The sequence below is a fragment of the Mirounga angustirostris genome, unplaced genomic scaffold (assembly GCF_029215605.1).
Source record: "Mirounga angustirostris isolate CCGP_5_RB_7025 unplaced genomic scaffold, mMirAng1.0.hap1 SCAF_9, whole genome shotgun sequence".
In the NCBI taxonomy this organism is placed as follows: Eukaryota; Metazoa; Chordata; class Mammalia; order Carnivora; family Phocidae; genus Mirounga; species Mirounga angustirostris.
Genome location: NW_026991717.1, coordinates 71,215,181 through 71,226,146, shown reverse-complemented (window position 1 = coordinate 71,226,146; position 10,966 = coordinate 71,215,181). Strand labels below are relative to the sequence as shown.

The window sequence follows — 10,966 nt, the reverse complement described above, 5'->3', positions numbered from 1 at the left end:
ATAGGAACCAGATGGAAGGAGGCTCTATTTAGCCTGATCTCAAGAGTCTGCTGGACACACCGTGGTTGGCTGATAATAGGCACTGGGAGCGGGGTGGGTGTGGTTACTGTAGGAAAAAATCTAGATCGCATGGTTTCTGTTTTTACACCTCTTCTCTCTAAATGCTGGGAACTCTGGCTCAGTTTCTCAACACCTGTGGGCAAGGCAGGAGTAGTCTGTTGGAATTTCAGCAATGCTCCCTTTTGTGGAGGGCATGGCCTACAACGGACAGAATGGCTAGGGGCCTGGATTCCAGAAGAAAATACAATATCCAGTATTCAGCCTTTCCACTCCCCACTCCACCACTTGCTGTACCAGGCAGCTCCTAGGCAACCTGGAGAAATGAAGTATAGCATGGCTGAAGGCGAAGGGTAAAAGGGACATTTTATTATACACAGTAGCACAAATGGGACAAGAGTCAAATCTAGAGTGATGGTCTTCATATCAGTTTTCCAATTTATAGGCACTCAACCTAAACGCCCTTTTCTCAGTCCTGGAGGAGAAATGGATTCTCATGTAGGAGAAAGCTGTGGTCCAGTTCATGAGGATGATGCCTAGTGAATGTCGCTTAGTCTCAGTGGAGGGCCAAAGCCATTTGGGAAAGTGTCTCCCGAGGGCAGGAAGGCCATCCTAGATAGGTCCATCAGAAAAACCAGCAATCTCTTAGGCCCACAAGGCAATAAAGGCCATGAAGGCAAAACCAGCGGCTACGCAGCCCCACTTGGCCAGAGGGGCCTCAGGGCCAGCTAGCTCCCGGGGCAGAATTTCCAGGAAGGTGACATACAGAAAGGTGCCGGCTGCCACACCTTCTAACACAACCTGGGCTAAGCCCTGCCCCCCTTTAGAGTCCCCTTGGGTCACAGCCAGCCCCAGGATCAGGCCCATGGGGGACATGAGAGCTAATGACAGTATGGACAACATGGCCCATCGTGAGCCAGTGCCTATCTGCACCAGCCGCAGTCCTACCCCGAACACTACGAGCCCCTTGTGAGCCAGGACAGCAAGACAGAGCTGCACGGTAGTTGCTACTGTTGGCTGCAGCCCCACGGCTAGCCCTTCAAACACTGAGTGAAAGGAGAGTGAGAGCAAGAGGACGAGGGCCCGGAGGGGACCCTTTGAGGGTGAGGGTGGAGGTCCATGGCTGTGGAGTTCTAGGACATGAGTCCCGCCCCACTCCTCCCGCACTGTGGTTCCTCCAGCGGCCTGAGGACAGCACTGCAATGCCAGCGACTCCAAAAAGAAGATTAAGAAGAAGCCCAGGGAGATGATGAGCTCTCCGTAGGGATACTCCATCTAGGAACAGAAAGAGGGGCTGTGAGGTGGGAAGGGAAGAGAAGCGAGTACACCGGGTGGCCATGGGAGTGGGAGACTGAAGAGAATGGGAAACATGGGACTCTGCCCAATTCCTAAGACTTGGCCGCCTGTTTGCCCTGCTGGCACTCACTCTGGTCTGTGACCTTATTCCCATCTGCTTCAGATGCTTCCAGATTGATGCAGCATATTGGGCATAAAGAAGGGCAAGGGAATGAAGCCAAGAGCAGGCATGGACAGCAACAAGAAGAATCCCTGAGGGACTAAGGGACACCAGAGTGACAGGGTTAGAAATATGGGAAAAGAATGTTAGGCCTGTCAAAGGGCCAGAGAAAGAGTGAAAGAGTAAAGCAGAGATTTTTCTGGGGTTCCACAGACCCAAGAGGATGGGGTGGGCTCCTTTCCTCGGTGCTGTCTGAGCTGAGGAGCAGAGGGGATCCCTGGTTTCCTCCCTCACATACTCCCCTCAAAAGGGCCTGGCAGTGAAAGGAGTCTCTGGTTCTCCTCCCCCTCCAGGGAGGGACTGGCGGGAGATACTTACCTGTGCTGAATCAGCATCATCAGAAGCATTTCCCTCCCTTTCTGTCCTGTTCTAGGGAGAGAAAAGCAGAAATCAGGTAGGGGATGGAGCAGCTCAGCTTCCTGTCCTGCCCCTTCAGCTCCATCGCTTTCCTTAAAGTCCAACGTGACCGGTTTTCACCATGCCACAAAAGAGCTGTCCTCTTCCCTGTCCTTCCACCCTTGTCCTCGGCTCTGCCATTTCCCCCCCTCATCATTCTGGCCTCACAGCCCTGCTGCTCACCTGCATCTTAAACTTCTGGATCTCTGAGTCAATTCCCTCCAGGGCTTCAGCGGTCATGTGCATGAGCCCCGCTCCCAGGAAAACACCAGCAGAGGTGCAGCCCAGGAGGCTGAGGACCCGGCGGTGACGACCTGAAAAAAGGAGTTACAATCCAGTTGGCAATGAGATAGAAAAGGCGACAAAAGAGCAAGCAGGTAGCACCCCATGTCCCCAGCTCGGGGATGGTGAGAGCCTCGGAGCAAGGCATCGGGATAGGTGATAGGGCCATAGTCAGGCTGAGGTTATGGGGCCGGAGGCGGCAGGGCTGTACCTGTGGCAGCATCAATCTGGAACCACTTGAAGCAGATGGGAATAAGGCCACAGACCAGGGTGAGAACCAGCAGGGCAAACAGGCAGCCAATTTTCACTCCTAGGAGTGTTTCCATCCTTGGGGCACAGGATACGCAGATGGCTCAGAACAGTAAATGGGAGTTATGACCTTTGGAGCAGGAGTGTGGAAGTAGGTGGTCAAAGCTGGAGTAGCCACTCTCCTGAGTTCCAGGAGGCCGTTGGGATCCTCCTTCTGTTCTGTGTTGCCTCTGCTTGCACAGCCTTGCATAGCTGACTGGGCCCTGCCCCAGATTCCCACCCTCCCCCTCCGAGGAGGCCCCTCCCCGGGCTCACGCCTTCCAGAACTGGGAAACCGGAATCTCCAGACTCCCTGCCAGGCGCAGCCTGTGCCGTGTGTCTTCTCCTCTTCACTGCCATGACGAATCCAAATGCTGTGGACAGTCTTCACTCATGCCTGGCGCTGGTCTAATCCAAAATGGGGGAGTCTATGGTAGGTCTTCCCCAGCTGTTTTGTACGGGGGACACTTGGTCCTGCCGTATTCAAGACATTTGATCTAAGGTTCCCATACCCTCTCCACTCCACCCCATGTCTCATAGGTTGTTATGCTGATACCTGAACCCTACCTTTTCAGAAGGGATTTGGGGCCTCCTTCGGGTAGGAGGTAGGGCTGAGAGGTGGTGCTGCCACCTGGCACTCTGGGGAAACCGGTAGATGAGGGGCCTCCCTTCTCCTGTAACCCCAGAGAAATAGCTCCAGGCATGGCAATTTCTAGTGGGGAGTTGAGATTTCTAGTATTACAATATTGATGCTGTTCCAATTTTTGACTGTGCCTGTTTCTGGATATATACAGATCTTCCTCAACTTATGATGGGGTGATGTCCCAATGGACCCATCCTAAACTGAAAACCTCCTAGGTTGAAATGCCATTTAATACACCTAAGCTACCAATCCTAGCTTTGACTAGCTTTAATTGTGCTCAGAACACTTACATTAGCCCACGGTTGCGCAAAATCATCTAACCAAAGTCTATTTTATAATAAAGTGTTGAAGTCTCGTGTAATTTACCACATACTGTCCTGGAAGTGAAAACCAGAATGGTTTTAAGTGTACCAGCCGTTTACCCTCGTGATGGTGTGATTGGGAGCTGCGGCTGCCCAGCATCATGAGAGACTATCATACCACATACTGCTGACCTGAGAAAAGATCCAAATTCAAAATTCAAAGTTCAGCTTCTACTCAGTGTGCCTCACTTTCACATCATCTTAAAGTTGAAAATTTGAAAATCGAGCCACGGTAAGTCAGGACCGTGTGTACTGGGGGAGAGGGCCTAAGAATTTTAAGACAAAGAAAGGTTCTTTAGCTCTGAAACAGCGAGGCCTAGGGAAAAACTGAGAAATGAACCAAGCAAACTGAAGGATGCTGCCTGGATCTACAGGGGTGGAGATGGAAATATTCAGTCTTGATGGGGATTGGCTCTTGAGGAAAATGTATCAGGCAAATTCCGGGGGAGCTGATAAACCCTGAGAAAGACAGAAGAAAAGGAGGGAGAAAAACACAGAGGCTAGGCAGCCTGGATCCCCCATTTAGGTGGCCCACCTAACAACCGTGACACCTGCTGAGCCAGTGCTCAGAGACTGGGGGCGGCTTTCCCTACTGGCCCAGATTACTTCCCTGGTCGTGGTCTCTGGTAGAAGAAGCAGTACTCTTACAGGAGGTGAGCTTGAGATCTCTGTGGGAAGACAGGCATTGAATATCTGAGGGTTCTCTCTGCTACAGGATTGAACATGACAACTGATCTCTGTACCTTTTAAGAATCACAAGATCCACTTATTCTTTGAAAACTTTTTATTATTATTAAAGCCTCAAACAAACATATACATAGGGCTACCAGTGCTCCCACCCTGGATACCAGGGAGCTTCAGCCTTGGCAGGCCTAAAATAAGAAAATACTTATTTTCTTATTAACGCCTCCTTGTCAACTCCTAGGGGGGTCTTCAGCAGGAGACAGAGGAAGCTCGGACTCTGAAGGCGTGATCACAGGTAAAAGATCTCCCCAGGAGCTGACACGAGCACAGCGATACAAATCCCTATGGAAAACAGAGGTCAACATGGGCTGCAGGTTCTTGCCACCTCTCCCTAATTTTGGTCACACCCTTTATACCTGCCATGCTGGCGGGCTGTGATCACAGCATGCTGCATATGCCCATCTGGACAGCACAGGTGACAATGCACATGGCGTGGCCGTTTAAGGACAGGCTGAGTGATACGGGGCCAGCGATCAGCCTCCTCTGGAGACCCCCGGGCAAGAATTACCATCGAGAACTTTTCCTCTTTTTGCTTCTTCTTGTTCTAAGATAAGGATATAGAGACTATTTGGAGAAAAAAAGAGATGGGAAAAAAACTTGTGACCCCCATCCCTGCAGCCCTTTTCATATTCTATAAGCCATGGACACTCAGGCCCCGCAAACCTCCAGACTCTTCTCTGACTTCTCCAACTCTTCTCACCTCTGACTCTATCATCCCGTTCCCCTAGGCTATTTTCTCCCTGCCATAACTTTCTCAGGATACATACCCAGCTGAAGGGGATGCAGTGGTAAGCCTGAGAAAAGCTACAGGCCAGGGGCTTAGAGGCTGTCAACTGGGGACAAGGAAGTTCATGTGGACACTGTGAACACACAAGACAAAAGAACCACAGAATCAGACAACTGAAAAACAAAGAGTGATAGAATTAAGGGCTAGGGCAATGGCAGCATAGGAGCGGGAGGTAGGGAGAGCCAGGGGAACAACTGAGAAAGAAATTGGATAGGGACACAAAATAGTAGAGGGTGGTTTAGCTTTGCCCTCTCACTTTTCCTGGCCACAGCTGAGTTTACATCTTTGCACGCTGGGAAAGCTAGAAGTGATACTCACTGGGGCAAAGACAAAGCCAGGTCGAGGGTCCAAAGGTGACTTCTCTTTTCCCTGAAATCAAAAAAATTAAGCTGGGTCTGAGGGGTCTATTCTCATAACTCAATCTCTGCACTCAGTAAACTGAGGACTCCTTTAACATTCAATTCTGATAATTATTAACTAGGCTCCTTGGGTTAAGCTGGCTGCTTCTCTAATACTCCAAACAAAGAACTTTCTCTCTGCAGTAGAAAAGCAGGAACTTGGCACATAGTACGGTGCTCTCCCTTGTCAGCAACCTCTACTCTCAAAAAGATCCCACTCCAGGACAATTAAATTTATGATTATACACTGGCTCATACTGTCCCCAAAAGGTAAGGTTCTTGGCTTAGCAATGCTCTGGATCAGGGGTTGGTGCACTTTTTCTTTTTTAAAGGCCCAGAGAGTAGGCAAAATCTATTTCTGTCCCAACTATTCAACTCTGCTGTTTATAGTATGAAAGCAGCCACAGACAGGATGCCTGGGTGGCTCAGTCGGGTGAGCATCTGCCTTTGGCTCAGGTCATGATCCCAGGGTCCTGGGATCGAGTCCCGCATCACACTCCTTGCTCAGCAGGGCTGCTTCTCCATCTGCCTGCAGCTCCCCCTGCTTGTGCTCACTCTCTCTCTGACAAATAAATAAAATCTTAAAAAATAAAAAAAAGCAGTCATAGACAAGATGCACACCAATAAGCATGGCACATATAAAAACAGGTGGCAGGCCAAATTTAATCCACAGGTCCTAGTTTGCTAATCACTACCCTATATCATAACGACTTTATATGCCTAATATCCTGAGAATCACCCCTACCATTGTATGACAGAGTCCCTTCAGTTCTTAAGGGAGTAGAAGTGACTGGTGACAGATGGTGGGGCAGGGGTGAAGGAAAGAGAAAGAATCTTACCTTAAGGACCAGGTCCCTGGCATCCATGAGAAGGCAGTGTCCAGCTTTTGTTCCACTCTCTACCAGTATCTGTTCACAAAAAAGGAAAATAAGCATAAGCCCTGAATTACACGAAAACATAAATGTTAGCAGCTCTGTAAGAACATTCACAGATGGAGTAGAGGGCCCTAAAGGAAAGGGCCATCCCCATATAAGATGGGAATGAAGAGGCTGAAAGAGAGACAAAGGGATCTACGCATGAGAAAAATAGTCAAGAATGAACACAAGTGGGGCGCCTGGGTGGCTCAGTTGGTTAAGCGACTGCCTTCGGCTCAGGTCATGATCCTGGAGTCCCGGGATCGAGTCCCGCATCGGGCTCCCTGCTCAGCAGGGAGTCTGCTTCTCCCTCCGACCCTCCCCCCTCTCATGTGCTCTCTCTCTCCTCTCATCCTCTCTCTCAAATAAATAAATAAAATCTTTAAAAAAAAAAAAGAATGAACACAAGTTCCAACGGAGAGAAGGAAATGCATGAAACCCATGACACTGCTTTAAAACTGGAAGGGAAAAAGGGATTTCAACTCACCAGAAAATGACTCGTCTTGCGCCACAGGGTCTGAACTAGCTCAGTGCGGTCAGCCTTGCTGGGAAGCTCACTTAGGGAGAAGGCTGATACCACCACATCGAACTGTACCTGAGAACCAGGACAAGGAATGTGACAGACCTGACATTACCCCCCGGCCCCCCTTCCAAGAGTATAACAAAGTTCTATCCCCTTGGATTTCTTCTGTTCTCTTTTATCTTCTAACACTCAAGGCTGGGTTGCAAAGCTGAAGCCACGGTTTTCCATCTGCCAGATTCCACATTTAACACACTCTGAACACTGTCACTTGCCTTGGGTGATACAGGTAGAAACTGTCTGAAGAAGACACCTGGAACATAAGGCTCCCCAGATTCTGAACCACCTGTGGAATAAAGCAGAGGTGCGGCAACTATGAGTGTACAGGTATAAACTGAAGCGATATCTCCATAAGAACTATGGTCCCAAAGCTAAAGCAAACCACCAGGTGCGGCACCTGGGTGGCCCAGATGAGTAAGCACCCATCTTCGACTCAGGTCATGATCCCGGGGGTCCTGGGATCGAGCCCTGTGCCGTGCGTCAGGCTCCCTGGTCGGGCTCCCTGCTCAGTGGGAAGTCAGCTTCTCCCTCTGCCCCTCCCCCCCCCCACTCATGTTCTCTCTCTCTCTCTCAAATAAGTAAAATCTTAAACAAAAACAAAGGGCAGGGAAACACTGGGTTGCCTCTCCTGTTTCTCTTACCCAACCCACCCACAGCCCAGCAAAGGCCTCTACCACCCTCCACTTGACCATAACACTGGAAAGAAATCAGACTCATCTTTAGCTTTCAGCCATCCTCTACTCCCCAGGAAAACACCCTTTCTAGTTCTCTGCTTAACCCCTTCAACTTTGAAGCAGCCCCTCCTTACCCCTTGTCCTCACCTTTCAGTAGCTTTTCTGCCAAAACCAACATAGCAGCTGAGCTGTCCACACACACATATTCACGTAGGCTCTGGCCCCAAGCACTGTGAGCAGCCCTAAGATGGCAAAATATAAATCACCATTTCTCATGACAAAGAGTCATCCCTACAAGGATCTCATCCTACAGAGATCCCTCTGCCCCCAACCCCACCCCTGGGAAACAGAGTCTTATCTTAAAATAGTTGGAAAAACTAACAGTGTTATTTTCTGATTTCATTTACTACTCCTTAGAAAAAGGGTAGACTCAAAAAAACTATTTGTACGTAAAAAAAAAATCTTGGTGATATGCCCTAGACTAAATTCCTTTCCTTTTTTATCTTTCTAAACATGGGTCTTTTTTCACTTGAAGTTTCTTTAAGTTCTGGCCCTAATCCATATACTTTCTTTACCTAATCTGAGAGAAAAAACATTCTAGTTCCCAACTTTCCTATTCTCCCTCTGGTTCCCTAGTCTCTTGGAGTGTTATACACATGGCTCTCTAGAGCTAGAATTGACAGAGACAGAAAGATACTTACCAAGTGACAGAACCAGTACCCGAGCCAAAGTCCATTAAGGTTTGGGGCTGGAACTCTGGAACTCGAGTCCGGATCTGAGGAAATACGTAATACCCCACAGTAGGGTAAGTAGACCCTTATTTAGGGCCCGTATGAATTAGGCAACCATGAGAAAGCAGATGAGATGTGAATGTTTTTTTGAGATTCAGTGTAAATACCTTACAGAATGGGAACCTCCTAAAACAGTGATTTTAAACCTTTCTTGGGTCATGAACCCTTTCAGAGAATAAAGAGAGCCTCTCAAAAAAAAAAAAAAAAAAAAAAAGAACAGATAAGGAGATAAAGGAGGATAAAGAGAGCCTCTCAAAAAAAAAAAAAAAAAAAAAAACCACATACAATGTCCCAAGAACTGTATCCTAGAAGCCTACTTTATGAATAAGGGAACTGATGGTAAAAGGTTGGAAGCTGAGGGGCTTTCACCTCATGGAATGCCCTGGAGACTGCTGCAAAGCCACCATCCAGTCTTGCTGCCATATACACCAGGCTTAGGCTCTCATTGTAGCTGCCAGAAAAACCAAAGAGTCACACCCACCAGGAAATAACCTCCATCCCATAGTTAAACTTCTAGATTTTTAGGAATGAAATCTCTGGAAAGGGCTCTTCCAGCTCAGTGTTTTTACTCCTTAAAAGAGAAGAGTCCTGAGTACAAACCAGGTAAGCTTTTCAAATAGGAATTGTGTAACAGTACTTCCCCAGTCTCCTCCTAGAGACAAGATTTTTTTTTCTTTTGCAGCCCTTCTAGCCCCTCTTACCTCAGTTCTTGCCAATGGTATGTAGTTTTGCGCAGGGTTCGCAGCACTGCTTCACGAAGTTTCTCCTTCACCTGAAATAAGTCTGTGGTGAGAACAAGAACGGAGAGTGAGGACCTAGGAAGAACAGGGCTCAGATCCAATATTTGAATATGCTGCTTGCTCATTCCCCTGCAACTCTCATCCTAGGCAAAATCTCAGAGCTTAAGAGAGAAGCCAAATCTAGAGAAAAATTTCGGGTAAAAATAACAGCAACCACCACCATCACCACCAGAATGTATCAGATAGTATTTTGCCTCTAACGGCAGTTTATTCAACAAGACCAAACCTATCCCACAGGTTTTGCTCTCTATTAAAGGGAAGTGTCTCAAAGATTTAAACGGATAGGATAAGGACAATATTTTGTGGATTTTCTTCAGTACCCCAAAACTGCAGACTGTGACATTTCCAGTGTTCCTAGAGGGAAGAAAGGGGCTTGAAAATCTCCTCTCAGGCTTGTGTTCAGTTCAGTACTATTTTATCTACACAGCACCTACTATGAACTAGGTCCTGTGAGAAGTGCAGGGAATACAAGATGAATAAAAGGCAGGTCTGTAATATTAAGGAGCTCACACCCATGAAAATAACTTGATGAGTTATACTCATTCTCCTATCCCTGAAGAGCGTTTCAGTACTGGACAGAGAGCCATACAAGGATTTTATTTCACTTGAATAAAAACTTAGACCGTCCGAATCCAGTGGATTTGCAGGAAAAAACCCAAAGACCTAGATTTTGGCAGGATACTGAGCACCCTTGGAAACCATCTTCTTTTAGCAAGGCATCACTGTAACAAGCAGCTCTGGCCAGAAAATCAAACAAGAAACCGCAGTATCTATTTGAGATAGATACTCAAATAGATCTGTAAACTTATTTCTTGCTTTTAATTTCCCACCGATATTTCAGTTTGGCCTACTCTTCATTCTTAGGCCCTACCTGGGTTTTCCAGGAATTTTTCCTCAAGATGTACAGCCCGTCTTTGCAACTCCTCCGGCTCTACAGGTAAACGCCGGCTCCACAGGTAATTGGCCAGTGCTTGCGCCTGCTTCTCCACATTGGGCATCGAGCTCTCTACGGGCCAACGATGAAACGCGACATCACTTAATGCAGACCCAGTCTCGCTTCTTCTCGGGCTTCCGCTTCCCACCGTTACTCACCGAGCAGCAGGAACTGCGCAGCGGCAGCCAGGGCAGGCGGCACCTCTACGCATGGCAGCTGCAAGACGCCGGGGTGCCGGCGATGGGGCCTCTTCCCCAGAAAATCGGAATTGTTATCGACCTGGGATACGCCCGGCACGACGGCGGCGAGCGCCTGCAGGCCGAGAAAGAAGAGCTGATTGCGGGGCAGAAGGGAAGGCTCTGGCGTTTCGCTAAGGAAGGGGCTGCCCAGGGCGCTCTTCCTCGGAGCGGAGCTATTCCTGAGATCCAGAGTCTTTCCGAGAGCAGGGAAAGCAGACACTCACGCGAGACTGGGGAGCTTCTCCACCGCCGCGGCGCCATCTGCTACATGTCAGCAGATGCCTCAGTCCTCTCGCGGTCGCCATGGCACCGGAGGCGAGCAGGAAACGGAAATGATGAGGCCTGTGACCCTCACGGAGCAGTGTCAGCCAATGAGAAGAGCGAGTGCTTCTAGTAGCCAATAAACAATCGATATGTAAATCACCTCGGAGGGGAAAGGTACGTGGGTGGGATCAGGACCTCTGGTCCTCCGTAACCAGCAGAAGACGAGGTGCCCTCAAGGCTGTGCGGCGACTGGTCTCCGCGTCCCGAAGCCGAGGGGAGGGCCGGGGCGGGCCGGGC

General features: G+C 48.9%; 2 protein-coding genes across 4 annotated transcripts; both read right to left on the bottom strand.

Moving 5' to 3' along the window:
- Positions 1-277: 277 nt before the first annotated feature.
- On the bottom strand, positions 278-2,728 carry SLC39A2 (solute carrier family 39 member 2). The gene is made up of 4 exons (XM_045901942.3): positions 2,463-2,728; positions 2,153-2,283; positions 1,892-1,942; positions 278-1,332 (listed from the first exon to the last, which is right to left on the bottom strand). Exons 1-4 carry the CDS (start codon positions 2,575-2,577, stop codon positions 703-705), a joined length of 927 nt encoding a protein of 308 aa, XP_045757898.1. The 5' UTR covers positions 2,578-2,728; the 3' UTR covers positions 278-702.
- A 1,582-nt stretch (positions 2,729-4,310) lies between these two features.
- METTL17 (methyltransferase like 17) lies at positions 4,311-10,724 on the bottom strand. 3 transcript variants are annotated; one of them, XM_045900453.3, is made up of 14 exons: positions 10,630-10,724; positions 10,325-10,478; positions 10,104-10,238; positions 9,134-9,215; positions 8,802-8,883; positions 8,343-8,416; positions 7,789-7,883; positions 7,183-7,253; positions 6,875-6,982; positions 6,313-6,381; positions 5,394-5,444; positions 5,056-5,148; positions 4,645-4,832; positions 4,311-4,570 (listed from the first exon to the last, which is right to left on the bottom strand). In XM_045900453.3, exons 1-14 carry the CDS (start codon positions 10,708-10,710, stop codon positions 4,459-4,461), a joined length of 1,395 nt encoding a protein of 464 aa, XP_045756409.2. In that variant the 5' UTR covers positions 10,711-10,724; the 3' UTR covers positions 4,311-4,458. The 3 variants fall into 3 exon arrangements, 2 of the variants coding, with proteins under 2 accessions (XP_045756409.2, XP_064426821.1); XR_010405108.1 differs by having other exon boundaries at positions 4,547-4,570; positions 4,645-4,852; XM_064570751.1 differs by lacking the exon at positions 5,056-5,148.
- Positions 10,725-10,966: the final 242 nt, after the last annotated feature.